Source organism: Geospiza fortis, unplaced genomic scaffold (genome assembly GCF_000277835.1).
Source record: "Geospiza fortis unplaced genomic scaffold, GeoFor_1.0 scaffold66, whole genome shotgun sequence".
NCBI classification, from domain to species: Eukaryota; Metazoa; Chordata; class Aves; order Passeriformes; family Thraupidae; genus Geospiza; species Geospiza fortis.
The window spans coordinates 705,858-728,653 of NW_005054312.1; the positions used below are offsets into that span (position 1 = coordinate 705,858).

A 22,796-nucleotide genomic window follows, 5' to 3' on the forward strand; every position below is an offset into this window, starting at 1 on the left:
CACATTTTCATCCTGAAGCTAGAGATATATTTTTGAAGGGCGAGATCAAGTAAGTTAAAAATAAAGTTGGTGAAATTGAAGTGCAAAGTGCAAGCAAAAGGAAATGAAGGTACTACACTGGGTGTGGTATTGAGTCTTGTACCTGTTGGTGCTGGGTTTCCCATATACGCTGGGCATGTGACTGGTTTTTGTAGGTGGCCTGGCAGATCTCTTCAGCATTCAGCAGCCTACTGAGGTTTCTGGCTTCCTAGGTGACCATGGGCACCGAATATGAAAAAGATCATATCAAAAAGCTGCAGGAGCAGCGTATGTCCATGCAAAAGAAAACCTTCACCAACTGGATGAACAACGTCTTCTCCAGGAATAATGTAGGTAGCTCCTTCAATTTGAAGATTTTTTTCTGGGTTTTGTGTTATTTTATTTTACCCACTGTATCCTTTTTAACATTATTTTTAATGTATTTTTTCCTGAATGTTGTCACATGCAAGCAAGGAAGGATTTGACTAACCAGAGTGCTCCATCCTCTATCTTTTACCTCTCATCTGTCTTCTTTGTCCATGGTACCAGTCTTCTCTGAAGTCAAGGTTCATTTTGTAGACTGTATAACCCCATCGTATTATGATGTCCATTGTATATTGGTGATCCTCTCAGAGAAAAATCCTTATTTGCTTCTTTTTTCTGTAAATAAATTATCTGCAGATGTCAGGGTTTCCCCAAGCAATGCTCAATTCTTAATTGCCTGGCCAAAGATTCTGACTTTGTGTTTTGTCTGATCAGTTCAGATCAAGTTGCTGCTCAAAGAATCTGAAAAAGTAGCCCTAATTTTGGGAATTTCAGACATACTGCCATGCAAGTACAGACCAGTTTGTTTTCTGTAGCTCTCAGAGTTCAAAAAAATCTTCAGAGACAGTGTGCAGTCGATACGAGTGTGCAAGGTAACACCAGCATATTCCAGTCTCCAGACTTACTGCAGATAAAGTTTCAGGCATGAATGATGTAGCTGTGGCACAGAAAGGAATGATGTCATCCAAAGCAATTCCGTTTTCTGGAGTCTGTAGTAGATAGTAATGAAAATGGATGTTGGGGACACCAAGCAGGACCAGGCCACTGGGTCCACTGTAGCTCATCACCGTGTTTCAGTACCAGATGTGTTTTTTCAGTGTAATGTTTTAAATTTGTGATTCGTACAAAGGCAGCTGCAGAGCACAACAAACTTTCAAATTTATTTTTCATAATGGGAGCAAACAAATGCAAAGCACATGCTTGTTTTGCCACCTGCAGAAAGTTAGGTTTTTATGGTGTAGGGAATTAGTTCTGTTTAGCCGTAGACATATACTCTCTCATTTTAAAATGCCTTCAAGTCCAGAGATAAAAATGCCAGTCTGAAGTTCCTGCAATGTACTTGTTCACGTATCATAAATGTCTGGGGAGCAAAGCCTGTGAGAGCTTTCCAAGCCATATACGGTAGAGACGGCGCAGAGCTTATCTGGTCTTCCTGGCAGCTTAGTCCCAGCTTTCCAAGGCAAACTTTGAGGTGATTGGATCATGCTACAGGACACTGCAGTGTTCTCAATTATACTGTTGACTACTTCAAGTCTAGCACTAAGGATTCTATTGGATTGAATTTGTTAAGCTATCTGTGACTGGTATCTTTATGAGAAGAATGAGGCAACAAAGCTATTAAAACAACAGCTGGGTGAGACATAAAGCAGATATATGAAGCTTGTCTTTTTACAAATTCAAATTGAACTATTCTTCATCATGGAAGTGTCACAGAATATAACAACTTTAACTTTTTTTTATTGTAGTATATCATAGGCAGAATTTTAAGTTTTATTAAATATGCAAAAAGGAATAAAGTTGGCAACTAAACAGGGAGGTTTTTTTATGAAGATAATCAGTGCAGCAAGTTGTAAATCCTTGTGCCATACGCAGCAGAGATTTAAACACTCTCTTTTTTACACTTCCAGTGTTTTTCCCTTTCTCTGGAGAAAAGATCTCTTAAGCTAATTAGTAACTGATCAGAAATTAGAAGGTGCATGCCTGTTGTCTGTCCTTTCCCCCCTTAGCATGTAAATATTCCCCTTAACATGCACATTTAAAAAAGATAATGGCTTCCTTTCCTTTCCTTTCCTTTCCTTTCCTTTCCTTTCCTTTCCTTTCCTTTCCTTTCCTTTCCTTTCCTTTCCTTTCCTTTCCTTTCCTTTCCTTTCCTTTCCTTTCCTTTCCTTTCCTTTCCTTTCCTTTCCTTTCCTTTCCTTTCCTTTCCTTTCCTTTCCTTTCCTTTCCTTTCCTTTCCTTTCCTTTCCTTTCCTTTCCTTTCCTTTCCTTTCCTTTCCTTTCCTTTCCTTTCCTTTCCTTTCCTTTCCTTTCCTTTCCTTTCCTTTCCTTTCCTTTCCTTTCCTTTCCTTTCCTTTCCTTTCCTTTCCTTTCCTTTCCTTTCCTTTCCTTTCCTTTCCTTTCCTTTCCCCTTCCCTCTCCTCTCCTCTTTCTCTCTCTCTCTTTCTTTTTCTTTATCTCTTTCTTCTTTCTTTTTCTCACTCTTTTTTTGATTAAAAAGATTTTTACTGTAATTGCAAAATCACAGTAATTTATTCTTAGGTGTGGTTTATTCTTAGATATGGTTTTAATGTCACTTCTAGATGGCAAGTGGCATAAGGCCAAAAGGAAACACCCAAGGCCAGTTCTTGTTAGGTCAGAGTACAGACTGTGTCATGTTGTATCACCAAAGTGCTGGGTGACCTCATTACAGGCAGCAATAAAGCACATTTTTGTAAATGATCCTAACCTTTCACTTAGTGTGAGACTCTGGCTAAAAATATGGAGACTTTGTGTGGTAGTGCAGGTCCAAGCAGGACGTGACAAACTTTGTTGAGACTATGGAGCATAAGATGAGTCATTGAATGGAATTATCAGCTCAACTTTTAAATGAAATTCACAGCTCAGAATAAAACGATTTGGATAAAATAAAAGATTCACTTGAATTGGAATAAAAAATGTCAGCATTTCCAAAAGATTTGATTTTGAAAATGCTCAATTTTTTTTATTTTTCAAAATCTCCTGCTTTTTTCTTTTTTACTCCACTGTGAGTTTGCATTTTTGTTTGGTTGTTGGGGTTCTTTTAACTTCAGACTACTTTCATAATTAATTTAAATCCTCCTGCAAATCTGTTTTTTCTGAATTAAGACTCACCACTCTGTGGATATATGCATTGTCATAGAGAAGACTCACTGGAACATCAAGAAGGTGTTATTTGTTTCATTTTAGAAGTAGAGGGTTCTCTGTGCCAAATGTTAAGCTGAAGTCTGTATTGCCTGGCTGGTCTTTACAGGTAAAGATTGAGATAGAAGATATTTACACAGATTTGAAGGATGGCATCTCTCTCATGAAACTCCTGGAGTTGCTCTCTGGAGAAGCTTTGCCCAAACCAAGCCAAGGAAAGATGAGAGTGCATTTTCTAGAGAACAATAGCAAAGCCATCACATTTCTGAAATCCAAGGTAAGTTAATATCGATATTAGAGATCACAACAGTTTAGGTATGTTATTAATGAATTATAGCCTCATGTTCATTGTGGTTTCCCCCTCTAGTATACAAGAACATATCCTCTGAAGACAGACTAGGGATTTTATTAAAAAGAAAAAAAATCAAATTTTAATTTCTTTGTTATTTGAGTAATGTGTTTTAGAAACAGCTAATATTCCTCTCCTTTGGAGGAAAAAAATGTGCTTTTTTTTCCTCTCCCTAACCACCAGTTTTCAAAAAACATATATTGGAATTTAAAAATTTTGAGACCACTATCCCTTTGCCAGGCTTTTGCTGAAATTCATCATGAGCTGATAGAGGAGCTTACAGGTCTGTGGACTCATGTAAACATTAAACCTCTTTGCTTAAGAAAAGGGCCTGAACGCCCTCTCCAGTAACAGTTTGTTGCCCTGAGAGCTGGTCACAGGCACTCTTATGCTGAACAGGTACTGGTTTATTAGCAGGTACAAGTAAAAGTGATTGGTCCTGAGAATATCGTAGATGGTGACAGAACCTTAATCCTGGGCCTTATTTGGATCATCATACTTCGATTTCAGATTTCATCTATCAAACTTGATAAGGTAAAACTGTATCTTTGTCTTTTTCCTTGTGCAGTTGTGGGTTTTTTTTCTCCAAAGGGAGAAAACAGTGGCTTGGAGATAGAAAGAACATTCATGTTCTTCACCCTCTTCTACAAATTTTTTACCAGCTTTTGACTTCATGTTGAATTTCTCTGTCAATAATTCTCTCTAGATTTGAGTCCCATGATGCTGCTCTAAAGAAGCACACGCTTTTTGAAATTATTTAACGTGTGCTCTAAGAACATGGAAAACAAGGTTCTATAAAGGTATTAAGAAATCAAAGTCAATCAATTCTAACATTAGACCTGAATACATCATATTTTGTTTCTGAGTTCTATTTCACAGCTAAGGATGAAAATAAACTGAATTTTCCTTTCTGCCTGATTTCTACAGACCTTACAGAAGAGAAACATTTAAAAAATTTCAGCACCTACATTTCACGTTATAGTTTCTGCATTCATTCAGTTCACTTTTTTTTTAAATCAAAAACATCTATTTTAATGTTAAATTTTTCTACCTCTATGACAGATACAGTCTGTAAGTCATGACTTTGAAGGGATCTGTGAATTGAACGAAAGTAATATGAAGTGACCTTTGGGAGTATAAGTGTAAACTCACTGATAATATTTTCATATATTGTTGACACCGATTTTTCTTTTCCCTGTTCTCTTCACAGGAAGAATTTGGAGGTAGAGCTGATGTTCTATTTGCCAATGAAGCCTTATTGCTGTGGTGTCAGCATAAAACTGCCAGCTATTCCAATGTGAGTGTGAAGGACTTCTCCAAAAGTTGGAGCGATGGGCTGGCCTTCAATGCACTCATACATGCTCACAGGTAAGATTTGATGGATCAGTTCAGGCAGAGTTGCTCACTGCTGTTTCTAGCTCTGATACAAGTTGTTCCAGGGTCTGAATTACAAGTTTTTGTCAAGAAACTGTCAGATATTCTCTGCCCTTTCTCACTGAAGACTCTTTTTTCTTAAATTCTCTCTCACCTTGGAAGGAAGGACCAAAAGCTCCTGTTTGGAAGCTCCTTTAGTTGGGTATAATATTGAATTTCCAGGTGAATATCATGTATCTGAACAGTACTGCCCATTTGGTCTTAGCCCCTCGGTCATGTTCCCTTTGCTCTTTTTCTAAAATTTTTCTTCAGGCAGTGATTTTATTGTATGAACTTTGGAGCATGTATATCTTCCTGTTCAATTGTAATAGAGTAAGCAACCTCTCAGTCTCTTTTTTCCTCCCTTCTCTGTCCCTTTGAAAAAGAGTAAAGGAAATAGCCAAAAGCAGGAGAGAGAAACAACCTGTGGTAATCTTGAACATTTCTTTGTCCTCAACACTTCTGCTATATCTTATAGGGGATTCCATGGTGGGATTGTGGAACTTCCCCAGCTGGGAGTCACCTCCCTTCTCACAACTGTCTCTCTAGTGGGCTTTGGTTTTCACCCATTAGGGAAGAGAAGAAATAAGGGCAAACATTTGCTGGGAGTGGTAATTCAATTTCATAAAAAACAATTTTCTTGCTGCTGTGTGGGCAAGGGACAATGCTCTTGAATGAAGTTCAGGGTCAAAGTAATTCCAGCGTTAATGTCACACGACATTAACAGTTACGTGACTATTAACTTAGTCTCATAAACAGTTTATGGTTTATGATCTGAAAGAACTTACTACAAACATAAATCTTCCTTCATCTCCATGTCCTTTTTTCTCCTTGCCCAGGCCTGATCTTATCCACTATAGCTCACTGCGGCAGGAGCAGCCCATTAAAAACCTGAACAATGCCTTTGATGTTGCTGAGAAAGAGTTTGGAATCAGCAAACTGCTTGATGCTGAGGATGTGGCAGTGCCCTATCCAGATGAGAGATCCATCATGACTTATGTGTCACTCTATTACCACTACTTCTCCAGACTGAAACAAGGCCAGACAATACAAAAGAGACTTAACAAAGTAAGTGCATTGCTATCTTTGGAAGTTATAAGTTAAAAAGGTAAAGCTAAATTTAATTTGGAAGCGTGGGGGATTTTGTTCAGGCTCAACTTCAGGATCATTTTAACTGAATCAAAAGGCACAGCCATCTGAAAGACCTTGTACCTTGAGACTTGTACCTGTACACTCTCTGATGTCCAAGAGGGTTACAATTATCTCACTGAAAATCAATCCCTTTTTGACGTCACGGTTTCTGCTTGAGAACAGATATGGTTCCAAGGCAGCTTGAGGCATAGAGATCTCAATAATATTGGGAGAAGATTAAGACTACGCAGAAGCAGACCTGATCAACAGATTTCTCATTTAATAGGAATGATGGTGCCTTCCTCTATGCAACTACTTTGGATTTTGATTTCCTTTGAAAATCCTCATCCTTTCTTTCTAACTCCTTAGGTGAAAAATGGGAAAAAAAAAAACCCAAACAAACAAAAAGCCCAAACAAATGAAACAAAACCAAAACAACTTAATACCACCACCACCAAATAAAACTGAGAGAATGCTATCTGAATTGGCTGAATTTTAAAAATTTTTATGGAATTTTTATCAAGTTATTATTAAATTTAGCTAAGTTAAGGATTTTTTTCTGTTTCCACATACAATTCACCTCACATAAAAATGAGCTATATTAAAAATTTCTTGTATCCCACTGATGGAAAACTAAAGGAATTTTGTAGTTGTTCCTCTGAAGACCACTTCCCTTGAGAGAATTTCTCTTCTACCTCCAAAGAAGTCTGTTCTTGTTTTGACAAAACTACAAAAGAAGTAGCCTGCAGAAAACCTACATATCCAGGATGGGTCCTGCGAACATCTGGATTCGGAGAACTGCCTGTGCAGTTGAGAGGGGGAATACATTGCTTAGAGGGAGGAACAAAAATCCACACTGAGGCTTCCCTGGTGGTGACAAGGTGAAAAAGTTTTGCAAAGTAGTGTTTGGTCAGCTAAAAATGTGGTCTGGGTCAAGGATCAGATGATCCTGTAACATGGCTCCCCACAGCACCAGGCCTGTTAGTGTGGAAGGAGTGTCTGGAGGATGCTCTTTGTCAGAAAACCCAACGTTAGGTAGTCCTGCAAGGAGCAGGGATTTGGACTCAATGGTCCTTATGGGTCCCTTCTGCTTAGAGATACTCTAGGTTGCTATATATTAGAGCAGCATGTTCTCCAAAGAGATGCATTAGATGAGATCAGGACTTGGAATTCAGTCAAAGTTTGGGCATCAGTGAGGAGAGTGGGCAGTAGGACTTCACAACTCTACACATGGGTCACTGGCTTTTGGCCAGGAAACATTATTTATCTTTTGATAAACGTGAAATAGTCCTTGAGTCCACAAGCATGTGTTAGAGGAACTGTAAGGAGCAAGCAGGCCATAACTTTTGTATTTTATGAGTAAGCAGTTTGCTTACTCTGTCTTTTTTTCAATTCTCATTGTGCTCCACTGTTTTTTCCATTTCTTCATAGTTATGGTTATTCTTTCTTTTCTCTCTCTCCACTTACCTGCTTCTTTTTCTCCCTTTGACTCCTTCCCTATTTTTAGCCTGTCTTGAATATTGCATTCCCATCTTCCTGCATTTCTGACACACACAGTCAGAAGGAGAAGGAAACAGATGTTAATCTCTTCATGTCCTTAGACCCCTCAAATAGATGGCTCTGAATTTACTAATAGGATTGGGAGGGAAGCCTGAATGTGTCAAGGAAGCCTTTGAGTTCAGACTAAGTGTGTGACCAGGATGGCAGAGAGAAACAGCTCTGGAAGGCAAGTCTTCTTTCCCTCTCCCATCTGAGGTCTGAGATCTGTATTTTCTAGGATCCTTCAGCAAGAGGTGGGTACGATGACAGAAAATTCAGAAGGAACCCCTGATGTCATGAGCTGCTTTTCCCACATTAAGGATTGGTGCTACTTTACTTCTCTTACAAGACTGCAGCACTTAGTGATTGCCAAGTGCACTTCTGGCAAGCAAAAGCAGATTACCCCTTGGAAGGAACTGGGTCTTTTCCCAGTGCCATCTCCCTCACTAATCTGCCTGGCTGGGGCAGGCAAACTCAGGAGAATGATAGAGGCAGACAGCATTGTTCAGCACTAAATCTGATATTTTCAGGAGTAAAGGTCTGCATCTTTACTAAGTTAAGGTGAGGAAAAAAATAATATGAGGTAAAAAGACAAAGATGGAAAAAATGTAAAATTGAAATAAAGGATGATTTTATTCTAACACCTTTTATTCCATTAGGGATTCACTTTTAGATGTTTGCTCCAGTATTTACCTGAACTTGAAATAAAGGTCAGGCCACAAATGAAACAGACAAATGTCTTGGTCTTGAAAAGTTAGTATTAAATCAGAGTTAACATCCTCACCAAAGCCCTGTTTGGCCACAAAATGTTTCCTAGCAATTTTAATAAAGAGAAACAATTCCAACAGAAGAGATTGAGAAGGAGCTGTTTGACCACAGTCTGATGTGTGCATGTGAGAGAACCAGGATCTTGTCAGATGGTCTCCTAAATCCTAAGTGGTGAAGCTAAAATTGTGTAGTTACAGATGAGCCTAGAATTGTTTGGGGTTGAGGAATGAGACTGGTAAAAAAATCTGGGTTTTTTTTCAATTGTGAAACAAAAAATGTGAACCATGCTTTTTATTCCAAAATGTTTTCTTAAATAAAAACTGAAATGAAACATTAAATCTTATTGATTTATTTGTGTTCTATGGAAGGCTGTACTAACATTTCACCTAGCCTCAGATGCGACAGCTATCAGCACATCAGTATAAAAATGTGATGACTGCTGAAGACGCTGCTTGCTTCACCCACCTTGCTTCATTCTGTTTCTTATATGGCTTGCCATTTTATATTCCCATCACAGATTGTGTTCCTCCTGAAGGAGATAGATGACTTGAAGCTTCAGTATGAGCAGATGGTCTCTGACCTCCTGAAATGGATTAAACAGAAGGTGGTGGAACTGGATGACCGTCATTTCCCCAACTCTCTTCAGGAAATGTGGCTGCTCATGGCCAACTTTAAAACCTTCCGCACTGTGGAGAAACCCCCCAAATACCAAGAGAAGGGCATGATTGAAGCTCATCTCTTCAACATCAGGACCAAGCAGAGAGCCAACAACCAACGGCCATACTTGCCCCCAGAGGGGAAGATGCTGCAGGATGTGGAAAAGCACTGGATCATCCTGGAAAAGTCAGAGCACAACCGTGGAAAAGCACTGCAGAAGGAGATGCTGAGGCTGGAAAAGCTGGAGCAGCTAGCCCAGAGGTTCCTGAAGAAGGCAGCCCTGCGTGAGTCCTACTTGGAAGACATGAGGAAAGTGATTGGGAAGCAGGACTTCTGGCCAGAGAGTGTGGACAGGATGGAGGCTGCCAGTAAGAAGCTGGAAGCCATTGTGGCAGATGTGCTGCCCAGGAGGGAGCGCTTCACAGCTTTGGATGAAATGGCCACTGTTATCAGCCAGGAGAACTATCATGGCAAAGATCAAATCTTGCAGAAGTGAGTGATGGCTGAGAAACTCTGTGGTGGTGGAGGTCAATATTAGTTGAAACTCTGTGGTGTGGTGGAAGGAAATTAATCATAACTGTGACTCCTATCTTTGCTCCTCATTAGTAGAACTGTCAGCAATTTCTTCTACCTATGAACCGTTTCAGCAGATAAGGCAAACACTTCATCTTCTTCAAAATTCTAACTTTTTTCCTTGAATGATCAAAACCTCAGACCAATTTAGGGTGAAAAATATTTTTAAGGTATTTTTGTTATATATGAAATTATACCTACAAATTTCTATCAAATATTCTATCTGCCGTCAAAAAATGATTAGAGAGATACTATTTTTTTCCCAAATCAATACATTTCTATTTCAATCTACAATTTAGGGAGATATGAATTGTTTAAGGCATGGTATTCTCAGGTTAACTCCATTTTGGAGCAAATATTGAGAAATTATATATTCTCTGATTATCTAGGTTATTATATAACCTGATTCGTAAGTATCTAAGAATGCCATAGAAACAACTTCTCTCATAGTATCTTAGTGCTTTTCTAAATTCAGTCAAAACCAAGACCTTCTGTGAAAACTCAGAAAAACAGTTTAAAAATAGTAAATCAGACTGAGATCAGATTGTGACTTATGATGTGGTATAGATTAATGTTTTACTTTAAGCAGCCATTTAAAAACACTTGTTTATTTACAAGACTTTCCACCGTATCAAGCAAAAGCACTGTAGCAAACAAAAGGATGTTTTATGAACATCCTTAAAAATGTCTAAATTTTAAGAAGCCAATGACAGTTGATGTGCTAGTCAAAATTCCTATAATAACAGTCTTTTGACCTGTTTGTGTTCCTGGCCTGTCCTCTTACACTGATTGCAAGAGCCATGTGTGCTCATTTAACTCCTCTAAAGCTGCAAGCACTGAGAATCCTCCACTGATGCGCAAGGTCTTTGGTCCAAACTGGTGATTTCTTCCTCTTCCTTTGCAGGCAAAAGAGCATTTCAAAGCAATGGCAGGATCTCCTGGATCAGATGCAGAGACGAGAACAATCCCTGGGAATCATGCAGGAAATTCTAGGCCTCCTGAGAGACATAGATGCCATTACAGAGGAGCTGAAAGAACTGCAGGTACTGAGCCCTCTCCAGCAACACACAACTTGCAGTGCTGCCAATGTGTGTCCCCATGTTCCAGGGACTGGCTGCTGCCAACAGGAGATAAGTCTATGAGCTACAGAAAAAAATGCACAATTTTTACCTACGTGCCTAATTGAGCATTTTGGTTCATCATCACAGATAACTACACGAGGAAAACAGGCTTTGCTATTGGGGGGGTTCCCTAATCAGAAAGCCAGGAATCCTATTACATGGAATGTACTACAGGATCAAGTTATATGGTAATATAAAGATGTAAAATAATATTTTCTAAATTTACCAGTGCAAAAGCAAAAGTGGAATAAACACACTCCTGTTTCCATTCCACATAATTCTTCTGAATAGCTTCTGGAAGTTCCTGCAGTAATTTTACAGATGGGAATTAGCTCAGACTTACAGGTATATAAGCTCGTGAAAAAAAAAAAGTTCCACTGTAAATGCATAGTAGTTGCTTTTAGCAAAAATTTCCAACTGTTACCAGAGTGTCAGAGCACAAACTCTTCAGCATGAGAAATAGCTGGGTTCATATTGATTTTGTAATGGAAGGAAGTATGTGTACATTCTTTGCCTTGAAGACAGAAAAATCCTTATGACTACAAGTTGCTTTGTACCCAAGCTGAAAGAGTCAGCATGGTATATGAAGCTGTGAATTTCAAATTAAAGACAAGAGATATCTCTAAGTTACTAATATTTCTGTCCTAGTGCTAGTAGGCAAAGAATATCTAATGGTAATATTGGAACAGCAATATTCTGAGAATATGGGAAAAGATTGGTAAGGAGAGATAGTACCCTAGGATTAATATTTGTATCCATTGATACAATTAGGAAGAAGACAGACTGATAAGCACTTCTCATCAGTCACCAATTCACTATTATAAAGTACTTATTTTCATTATTTACATAGGCAAGTAGGCTCCTCAAATGAAAGAACATTGCAGTTAGAACATATCATAGAATGGGATATTGTGGAATTCTTCAAATACAGACTGTGGATCAATCTGCCTACAGTTGAGTCTATAGCAAAGAGATATTCATTGCACCCACAAATTCTGAGACCTTGAGTGCTTAATCAGAAGAAATATTTTAGATGACTATTTGATGAGTCCATTATTTACACTGCAACAGATCAAAACTGTGGATTGTTGCCATTAGCTTCTGGAATTGAAAAAAAAAGTATAATTTCTCTAAATAGGCAGGTTTCTAGCTTTACCTATCTGACATTCTAGGACATTTACAAGCTATGAGAGACAACAGGAACCTTTTAACTGATTTATTTGCACTGAGACCCTGGATGGACTCTCTGAAAACATCTATTTTTTTCTTCTCACTTTGTAGGTGCTGGTGAATTCCCAGGACTGTGGGAAGCAGCTCCTTGAAGTAGTAGATCTGCTGCAAAATCACAACTTGGTTGACTCGCAGATCTCTTCCTATGATGACAGATTGACACACATCACCCAGAGAACAGCAGAAATCGGCAAGGACAGCACAGTTAAATCAGAATTGCTTTATGCAAAAGTTCAGATGCTTCGTCAGCTATACCAGAACCTCACAGCTCAGAGCAAGTCACGGTAGGGCTGTGCTTGTGGCTCTGTTCTTCCTGATTAGGATGCCAATGTGCCATTCTTTAATGAGAAGGCACAGCTTCCCAGCATTTGAAATTTTGTCATTTCTCCATTTATCAAGGCGTAACAAAAACAACTCGAGTGTCTTGATTGCACTTGTAAAAGGATCACTCACTTTCATAGATGAAAAACAGATTCACTCTCAGCATTTATTATAACTTGCTTTATGAGAAGTCTGAATAGCAAATGGTTATCTCCTCATCTCCTGGAGAAAGAAGGAAATGTAATTTTGTTTCTCTTGTCTTATTCCATGAATAAATTAATATATGACAAAGAGGAACTAAAGGCATTCAAATTCTCAATTTTTAATTTCTTCAATCAATCTACCACTGTCTTCATGGAATCTTAATTCTGACAGTCACATACTCTTTGTTTCCTTGGTTCAGTAAATCTCAGCTAGAAGAAGCTTTGAAGCTTTTTGAATTCTTCCGTGATTGCAAAGAGGAAGAAACATGGATCTCTGAGAAGTGGAAGCTGGCAAGAATGACAACATTAGGGAAGGATATCAGCCAGATCACAGCCTCTATTCAGAAGAACAAGGTATCCTACTTTGTTGCTGGTGCCTTGTCTTTGTATTAAAGCAAGATTTTAGATCATCCACGTCTTTCAGTGCAGTCAGTGCAGCACTTATAAGAATGCTGTCAAACTAATCCTTATCTTAAGCATAAGATAATCCTTATCTTATTTCAGAGTTTTTAATTTTTAAAAAATGTATAGAGTAGGCATTTTTCCCCAAAGAGGGAAAAAAATGGTATAGAAGGAATATCCTTCATACTGGAGTAGAAGTGGGCCTTCTTGTGAAGACACTGGGCTCCATACTAGCTAACTTTTGATGAGCAAAAAAAAAAGGGTTGCTAGTTTCTGTGTTTCTCACCTTCTTTTCCCGTCCAAGAGAGATGAGGGTAAAGAGAGAAGTGGTGAAAATATCAGACATGGGGCTCTTGGAAATATTTGCATGACAGCAGCAGAGAGTAGGAGCCACTCTTTTCTCTTGGCTGGTGGGGAATGAGCTGTGCTGACATGTTTCCTGTCCTTGTGCTAGGCTCTTGAAGCAGAGTGCAATTCACACAGGGCCATATGTACAGAAGTGATGAGGAGGGGCTGGGAGCTCAGCCAGAAGAACCCCATGCGCCAGGATGACATTCTGAAGCAGACAGACAACCTCCAGAAACTGTGGCAGCAGCTCCAAGATGAGGTGGCTGATCGCAAAAGCCGCCTGCAGGCAGCAGCTCTCATCAAACAGGTAAGAGGTTCTGCTGGGGTGTGTGATGTGTGGGACATGGATGTGGCTCAGTTCTGCCCCATGCCCCCACGTGGAAGACAACGGTGGCAGGAAAGACTTCATCTGCTGGTCTTCAAAAAGATCTCTGAAGTGAAGCCTCAATCCTCCTGCAAGCCAGGCACACAGGAGATTTGAGCAGATGGGAGATGCTTTAAAGGTAAAAGTGCTAATGGAAATAACTCCCATGACAGCGCTAATGCAGAGTCTTTTTAGACGATGGATCATGTAGCTGTGTGACATATTTCAAAAATGAAAAAAAATCCAAATACCACCAACAAAAGAAATGCACTGTAAGACTTAGATTGACCATGAACTTCACAAATCCTGCAAAGCATTTGACCCTTCCATTCTGACCTACAATTTTACTCCCACATTCACACATCTGCAAATAAAGAATTTGTATAAAAACAACATTCTTAAATCATATCACATTATCTCAGGTATTCTTTTTTTCCCCTTCTTAAGATTTTGCTCAGTCTGTTGTTTCCATTAAATGTTTGAACAAAACTGAACAGCTTTTTTCTTAAGAAAGTCTAAATTCTCTCTTCTCTCTGTTGACATCATTATGGTGTTTTTGTTTTTCTTTGTCCCTCATTACTATGGGCATTCTTTGTTTCCCGTTTTACCTTTATTCTATGTCTCAAATCCATGTTTCACCCTTCTGCAACCATAGCCAGGGAGACTGCAAATTCTGGAAAAAAGTAAACCAAGTTGTAGACCTAGTGATGCCTCCCAACATTGTGGGTTCTTTTTATTGCTGCTGTTATGCGCCATGAAGTTTTAGCTAGTTAGGAGTTTTTAAATAGGCAATCCTTGAATATCTTTATTCACTATAATTCTGTGAATTAGCTGTGTTGTGAGCATGAAATACATCACGGGCTTAGAGTTACCTTATCCATAGCTGTCACAACACCTGGAAGTAACCTGACGGCTACAGACCTAATGGAATTTTCCCATATTCATAATTTTACAAAGAGGAAGGGGCTGGATATGATACTTCCAGCATGAATCCAAGTGTTTTCTCCCTGTGCCTCCTCAGTACTTTGCTGACATCAATGAAGCGGATTCGTGGCTGCGAGAGAGGCAGCCTCTTCTCGCCAGCAAGGACTACGGCAAAGATGAGTCAAGCACCGAAGCGCTGCTGCATCGTCACCTGCGCCTGGAGAAGGAGATCGCAGCCTATTCCTCCGAGATGAGGCGCCTCAAGGAGCAGGCTGACATTGCAACACAGCAGGCTCCAGCTGCAGTAAGTAGGGGAGGGATTGTGTCACATTGTGTTGAAGAATGTAAATGAAATGGTTTTTCATTTATTTTTCATTTATTTTACCCAAATAGAATATTCCAAATTTTTTAATTAGAATTGGGGAAAATTTTAGGTGAAAAATAAGTTCCTTGCCTGCTCGTAGCACACCTACTTAGTATTCTTTGAAGTGCTAGAAATACTCTCATCCATGTTAGTACCTCTACTGGTCCTCAGAAATACATTCTCACTCTTTATTCTCATAAAATTATTAATTTCAATAATCTTTAAAAAGCAGACATTTAATCAAAACATCCTTACAAATTCTTCTGGTACCCTAATGTAGTGAAGAACTATCCCACAACTCCAGCAGCAGCTCATACCATCTCTTATTTTTAAGGCAAATGAGATGAAGTCAAGCTCTTCAGATGCCCCTGTTTTTCACTGACTAGGAAGGGAAATTTTTACCTGAAATCAGCTCATTTAATAACAGAATTCAGGGGAGATAAATGAATGACACATTTCATAGTTTATATTAAACGTCTATATTCACTCAATGTTTAGCCCAATAAATTTGAGAACAATAGGCATCTCTTGTGGTCTTTCCTTTACCTCATCAATCCAACATTGATTTTTATTAGAAAAATATTTTATTACTTTGCTATGAAATGTGAAAAAGCACACGACACGATGGTGTTGATGCACAAATAGAAGTATTGAGTCACTAGGGCATTCACAGATTTTGAAACTGGAAGTGTTCAGGTACTAAAACATCACCACAAAGAGAACCATGAGCATAGTCACTTGCCTTGCTTTGTTGGCATTTCTGAAAATAAAAAAGCTCCTCCAACCAAACAACTTTGATTTGGGCAGAAAATGAGAATTTTTACTGTATCAATACATTTTAAAATGAGCTGAATTATACTTCTTCTTTAAACAAAACCAAAATATTTTTCAGATTTTTAAATTAATTTTTCAGAATAAAACAGTGGAAACAGTTCCCAAAAAATACTGGAAGTTTTTGGTTTAAAGGGTCAGAATGCTGTTATTTGAACTAGCAAATCCAAATTTTCCTTCCATGGGAAATTTTATCCAAATCAGAAATTCTTATCCATTGATTTTGTTAATTTTTTCTTAACAGATGACAAAGAGGGAAGCCCCAAGCGACTTAAACCAAAAGACAACTAAGCTACCATTCAGTCAAACCTGGGCAACATCTGAAACTGCATCCACTGGAACCTCAAGTCTGGATGATCATTTCCTTCCAGAGAATATCTGGAAGACCCAAGAAGAAATAGATTCGCTTTATGAACATCTACAGAGCATGGCTGAGGTATAATATCCACTTCTGCCGTGCAGTTCATGAAAAAATCCAAACCAGTGAAAAATTGAAATTAAGTGACACACTCTTTGTTTCCTTGGTTTATTAAACTGAAAAGCAGAAGCTTTGCTGGCTTCTGCTTTTCAGTTTAATAATGTGCCTCAATCCTGTTAATTCCTGTAGGACTTCAAGCCTTGAGATTATCACTGAAGTTTTGTATCAAAACGGATTTTATGTGGGCAAATTTCCCATTTCTATTTCAGTACTCTTAGTCCATGAAGAGCAAATTCTTTTGTGTAATCGTTTTCTTTTCCCCCCTTAATGTTTGCTTGTTGTAGCTCCTCAGTCACCAGGCTGTCTTGCCTGACATCAGAAAAAATAAACTGCAACCTACATTTCATTAATATGCTGCTCTTCACTCACACCTGCTCTAATCATGCCCTAAAGACTGACACATGTAGTATGTAAATTTTACATATTCTAGAGACTGCTGCCTTATGTCTTCAGTGAGCAGCAGCAGGTTGCACAGCAGCCTTCCTTACTGTCCAGAGGCTGAGCACTCTCCAAATGATTCTCTTATGCTTTTAAACCACTGTTGCTGTGGAAGAATATTGTGATCTTAAAATGTCATGTTCTGTTCTCTTTCAGCAGTGTCTGGAAAACTGCTAAGGTACTAATACTATGTGTATTGTAGCTTAAATGGAAGGATCTTTTTTCTGTTGCTTCAAATGGTAAGGAGTTATTACGACAATAGTTAAGTCTTCATCTCTCTTATAGAACAGAAAAAAGGCTCTGGAGGAGATGATTGGATATTATCGCTTCTGTAGCTCTTGTGAAGAATTTCAGTCCTGGATGAGAGATAAAGAGAACGTTTTCCGCACTCTTCAACCTCAGGCAGACAATGTGGAGGTCATGCAGCAGAAATATCAGGTATCCCTTTTTCCTCTTCTCAGACACCTTTTAAATCAATTTTACCTTAAGAAAAATTATACAGTTGAGAAATTATGTTTTGAGAGACTTTTAATTAATTTCAACTTAGAAAGTCATGCATAGGCCAGATACTTCTTTTGTACAGACTATGCCAAATTTCTGAAGCTGATGTGACTGTGTCCCTTTATCTTTCTGTGAACATGGTATCCTGTACAAATATCATGGTACACAAGGATTCTTTCTGTCATTTATCTTGCATCACTTTAAAAAAGTAGCAAATTATGAAAAAATCCATCAGTGCACTTGCATCCCAGTGGAGTGGGACATATGTGCACAGTGTGCACACCAGGGAGGTCAGAGGGCTGCAGGGGAATTGTGTGCACATGTGTGCATGGTGACAGCAGGCAGGCAAGGGGAGAAACCCCCTGTGAAAGAGGGATATGAGTGGATATAAGAGATTATTGAGAATTGTGTCCAAAGAAATGGAAAAACCCCGTTCTTCATTCTTGTATTTTTCCATTTTAGAGATTTTTAACAGAACTGGCTGCAGGCAAAGGCCAGCTGGAAGACATTGAAAACTTAGCTGCTAAATATGGGAAGATCAGTCCCAGCAAATATTTTGAGATCCAGACTTGGATGGAAAAGATCAACATCAGGTAAAAGTGCTACTGATAAGCAGAGGATTGTTTAACGGGGATAATTGGAGAGCTGACCATTCTAGACCCTTCAAGACAACAGTGCCACCAATGGAAAAGGGGCAGCCCTCAGCTGGCTGTAGGCTGGCCCTAAGCTCAGTGGCATGTCTCCAGGACTGAGGGGGGTACCAAATTGCTTAAACTGTAGAAATTTTTGTCTGTCTGTTAAAGCACAATGTGAATTCATCCACAGGTGAAAATGTTGTGTTCAGAGTAGTTTTGCAGCACTGCAGCTGATTTGGTTACTTAAGCATCAGGGTGAGGATGTACTTCACAAATCTCGAAAGGAGCATCAAACCATGTTTGACTTCACTAAGAGTATTTAGTACCTGTTGTGAATGTATTCCTGCTACCATGTCACTCAATGGGCATAGGCAGGTCCTGATTTTGACCATAGTTGTTTAATTGCATCGTGTTCAGAGTGTTCTGGTCACCTGAGCAGGTCCTCATTTTGGAGATGACACTGATAAGAACTTTGATGTTGTGAGAGGGTGCTGGCGCTCACCCCCACCCATCCCAAACATTTAAGTCCTGATGTAATCTTTATACAAGGCTCTTTCTGAACAGAAAACAGATACAGTTAATTTATAACAATTGGCTACAAATTGTTATCTCACTTCAAGATGGCAATCCATGGAAACACTGAAGGAAGAGAAAGGCTCTGAGCTGATTGGAGTGGCTGATGTGAGGACGTTTCTTCAGGACTGTCAGAGCATAGGAGTGCTACTGCAAGACAAGATGGTCCAACTCAGGGATCTGGAACCAGGGAACTTGTCTGCTGGACTGGAGTCAGACAAGCGCAAACTGTACACAATTGAGAGAGAGGTCCTGGTGACAGAGAGGAAAATTGAATACTTGAGGAGTGTTGCAAAATCGTAAGGAACCTTCTTTATGTTTTCACTTTCTTTGCTAGTTCTCTAAGATCATGCTGTAAATTATGGCTATAAAGAGAAAGAGCAGCTTTTAAAGTTTTTCTAGAAATCCAAAGAACTCATATGCCTGCTGGCCTGAGCTGATTTCTCTTGAGTGTGGCTGGGTGACTGGGGAGGTGTTTGTTTCCAGGCTTCACAGTTGTAGAAGGATGAATACCACATGATTGTTTGTGGCTCTAAAAAATCCTCACTATTAATGTTAGTTTCCTACTACAAAATGTGGAGGTATCACTTAGGTCCTGAAAGAGGGTAATCGGGAAGCAAGGGTGATGGCAGGAGAATAGCAGATAATTGTGCAAAGGAGTTTAAATCTGAAATATTAAGGTGTTTTTACTTAAGTTGTCAGTACATTCACAATGGGGATATGTTGCCTTAGCTGACTTTCTTTTTAATGGAACTCTATCCAAATCCATTCCTTTTAAAGAGTACTGGTTCAAGCTCTAAATGTTCATACAGTTGAATGTATTTTATTGAAGGATCAAGGACACCAACCCTGCAGAGAGCAGGGTCATCACTGAGCAGGTAGAAAACATGGAGAGGCTTCTGGCAAAGCTCAAGCTGGAGATCCAAAAGAAGCAAGACATTCTGCAGTGGGCCCAAAACCAGCAGTCCTTCCTGCAAGACAGCCGTAGGCTCCTGTTGTGGGCAGAGGGCATTCGGGAGAAACTGAGCAGTGAAGAAATGGGTCTGGACGTAGGATCTGCAGAGCAATTGCTGAAGGAACATCAAGACCTGCTGATAGAAATTGGCTCTCAGAATGAGAGGTAGAGAGATTCTGGCAGGGTGGGCAGAGTGGGGAGATATGACAACAGTACTGTGAAAATGAAACGTGTAAATCATGTACATAAATTGTGCATGAAGGTGATATCGAAATTTTATTCACATGCACTTGAACATTTGTGACAGAAGGACACTGCAAAACATAAAATCTTGTCAGCTTTTGCATACTTATCCTGAAGGCTGGGGGAGGAAGAAGGACGAGCTGTATTTTCACAGTAGTAGAATTCCACTAGCTCTCCTGACACTCTCAGAAAGTGTCATCTGTACTTTATTCCTGTACCCCATTTCTTCTCATGACTTATGCTTCCATTTGCCATAATTTTCAGTTCTTCTTCTGCACTGTTATGAATTTCCAGATACTGTTGGCCCACCTTTCCCTTTAAATATGAAAGCCTGCTTATGTGGGCTTTCAGTCCGGCTGGGGAAACCTCACCTACTGCCTCCAGCATGTACCCCTGAACAATAAAACAGCTGCACTTTGTAGTGCATAACCTGCAGGGAAAAGGTAATAGGGAGGGAAGCTTGGTTTATGGGTGCTGCCAAGAGAGCAAAGAGCTGTGATGAAAGAGAATTCGTATTCCCTCATGCAGTGAGGTCTCATTTTTCTTTTTGATTCTGGGAAGATTTCTTCAGCTTGAAGAGCTTGGGCGCAAAGTAGTCCACCAACAACCCAGTAACAACAGGAGCAGAGATGTCCACCAGACCATGGAGAGACTTGCCAAGGAGAACAAAGAGCTGGAGGAAATGTGGGAAAAGCGATGGAAAAAGCTGCAGGATGGCCTGGAATTGCAGAAGTTCAATAGGGAGGGAGACCGTATCAATGCAGCCCTCTCTGGCCATGAGGCCTTTCTCCGGGGGGATGACCTTGGGGTATGGACAGCACCTGATCTTGTTTCCTCCTGCTTCTCCCCATCCAAGGAGTAGCAACAACCTTCCTTATTAGAATGGCTTCTTTATTCTTCTGATCATGGCATTTCCATGCTTGGGAACTAGACTTTCAGGATCTTATTAACATTCTTATGTTCTTACTCATCTTAATGAGAACAAAGCTCATTGTCCCTCAAAAAAAAAAAATTAAAATAGCTAGGGTTGTGATTTGTTGCTGTTTGTCCATGTCATATGGTTTATATAAAATTGACTCATCCATTAAAAAATAAGGTTTCCACTTAAATATAGTAATTTTTTTCAAGTAAAAATGTAACCTTTTCTTTAAAAAAATTATTTTTCTTTCATTAATTTAAGAATATTAAAGCATGTGAAGCAAAAAACAAATGCAGACAATATTCACAAAATCAGTGAAGAAGGAGGTTCGCTGCCTCTTATGTTCTCAACTGAACCCAAAACATTGATACTTTGGGATCAACTGAGTGGAATAAAGTTTTACAAGTTAGTCTTCTGTATTGTGTATCCCTACATGGGCCAGAGTGGGGACATAAATTTAGAATGTAGATTTTCTTAAAAGGTAAAAATGGAACCATAATGGAAACATAGAATAGAGAAACCAGATATGATGCAAACCTGCTGATTGTTTGTAGCTCTGAACATCCTTGGGCTTGTGCAAAATGTACACTCTATTTCCTTTCTGAGAGAGGAGGAGGAAAGTAAGGTCCAACTTTTTTTTTTTTCACTGCTACAGAAACAATAAGAGCAAGAAAATCTTGATAAAATTTTCTTTTTCAAATGCAGGACCATGTAGATGCTGTTCGAAGCCTGCTGAAGCAACATCAGGAATTTGAACAACTGCTGATGGCACTGAAGAGACGAGTGGAAGCGCTCAATGAAAATGGGGTGAACCTACTAGAGAGCAGGCATTTCGCATCTCATGTGTGAGTCCAAACCCATTGCTTTTTTATTTAGCTTTAATAAATGATCCAGTGTGATCATGTGAAATGAAAAATTTTCTCTGAGGAGAAATTAGTTGACCTCCAATCCACAATTTGATGGATAAGGGATCCAAAAGGAATTCTTTTCAAAAAATAGATTTCCTGTGCTCTTAGGACAAATGAGCTTTAGGTTAAATGAGGCATTTGGCAGAATGCCAATATTTTATTCACTAGAATAATTTGTTTTGAATCATAAAATACACATAATGATAAAACTTCCTTAGAGTGAACTCATTAAATGCCTACAAAAAAGAACTCCTTAATTTGTCAGTATCACATATTAGAAACATGTTTTGCTTTCAAAAAGTTGCTAGAGGCTTCACAAGCAAAATTCTTCAGGAGCAGCACCTTTGTGTTTTTGTCCAAGCTGAACTGTTATCTGTAATTCCTTTTCCTGTCCTAGAGCCACTAGGATCTAGTAAGGGGAGCCCTTTGCAAACAAGAATTAGAAAGAGAGGGTTAGAATGGACCTCTTGGATCAGAAGACTGTGTTCTTGTGATTGTAAGTGATAATGTCTTGAACACTCCCTCCACAAATTTATAAAACTGCCCTTAAGATCTGATTTCTTGCCAGCACTACTACCATTAGAAAGCCATTCCAAAGCCTCATTGCACTTACACCGAAATGGAAGTTATCAGTTAATTATGAGTAATATAACAATAATACGGAGCAGAGGGAGGTCTCAGTGTTCCAGTGTATGGCTGCAGTACGCTAATGTGACACAGCCATACAAGACAGGGACATACAGCCCTTTTTCCCGTCAGCAAAGTTGTAGAAACTAGATTACATTTATATCATAGTCATGACTGTAGCATAAGCAAGGGGAACCAGTATTAGTACAACATTGGACTTCTTGTTTTTCTTGGTAGTGTTGAAGACAGAATGGTCACCCTCCAAAGAAGGTGGGAGCAGCTGATACAAAGCAATGCCAAGCGAAAGCAGAGGTTGTTGGATTCCCTACGACTACAGGTAACTGATACTGCAGATTTGGTCAGGCATCTGTGATCTGTAAAATTTGGAATTTTACCCTTTGTCTTAAAATGAGACAAAAACTCAAACTGCTGAGCATTCCTACTACAGCTCATTTTCTCTTTGCTTGTGGGACAGAGCTTTGTTTTCCAGGGAGCAGGTGATGCACTGGCAATAAAACTTACAAAGCCATAAACATAGAAAATTAAAAAAAAAAAAAAGGAGATTCTGAATAAAAAATATCAACAGAATGTTTTGTCTACTGGTTAAATTTATTCTGTTCATTACTTACTATTGTTCTGGACCTGGACCTTAATAACTTAGTACGGTTAATCAAAGTTTTGGCACCAAGCTTAGTTTCTATGCTGAGACATGAAGTTATACTGGAGGATTGGTCCTCTTCTGGTTAAAATATTCTATCA

The 22,796-nt window shown here is 39.1% G+C and overlaps 1 protein-coding gene across 1 annotated transcript in view; it reads left to right on the top strand.

Moving 5' to 3' along the window:
• Positions 1–22,796, top strand: part of SPTBN5 (spectrin beta, non-erythrocytic 5) — a 90,335-nt gene that overhangs the window by 159 nt on the left and 67,380 nt on the right. Inside the window, exons 2-20 of the mRNA XM_031055786.1 lie at positions 252–368; positions 3,332–3,499; positions 3,989–4,105; positions 4,782–4,939; positions 5,824–6,052; positions 8,940–9,571; positions 10,557–10,695; positions 12,055–12,287; positions 12,728–12,881; positions 13,384–13,584; positions 14,663–14,869; positions 16,005–16,196; positions 16,962–17,114; positions 17,640–17,770; positions 18,433–18,684; positions 19,218–19,505; positions 20,145–20,391; positions 21,208–21,347; positions 22,275–22,374. Of these exons, the coding sequence (XP_030911646.1) occupies positions 258–368; positions 3,332–3,499; positions 3,989–4,105; positions 4,782–4,939; positions 5,824–6,052; positions 8,940–9,571; positions 10,557–10,695; positions 12,055–12,287; positions 12,728–12,881; positions 13,384–13,584; positions 14,663–14,869; positions 16,005–16,196; positions 16,962–17,114; positions 17,640–17,770; positions 18,433–18,684; positions 19,218–19,505; positions 20,145–20,391; positions 21,208–21,347; positions 22,275–22,374 (3,852 nt within the window). The 5' untranslated portion in view covers positions 252–257. The remainder of the gene's footprint in view (positions 1–251; positions 369–3,331; positions 3,500–3,988; positions 4,106–4,781; positions 4,940–5,823; positions 6,053–8,939; positions 9,572–10,556; positions 10,696–12,054; positions 12,288–12,727; positions 12,882–13,383; positions 13,585–14,662; positions 14,870–16,004; positions 16,197–16,961; positions 17,115–17,639; positions 17,771–18,432; positions 18,685–19,217; positions 19,506–20,144; positions 20,392–21,207; positions 21,348–22,274; positions 22,375–22,796) is intronic.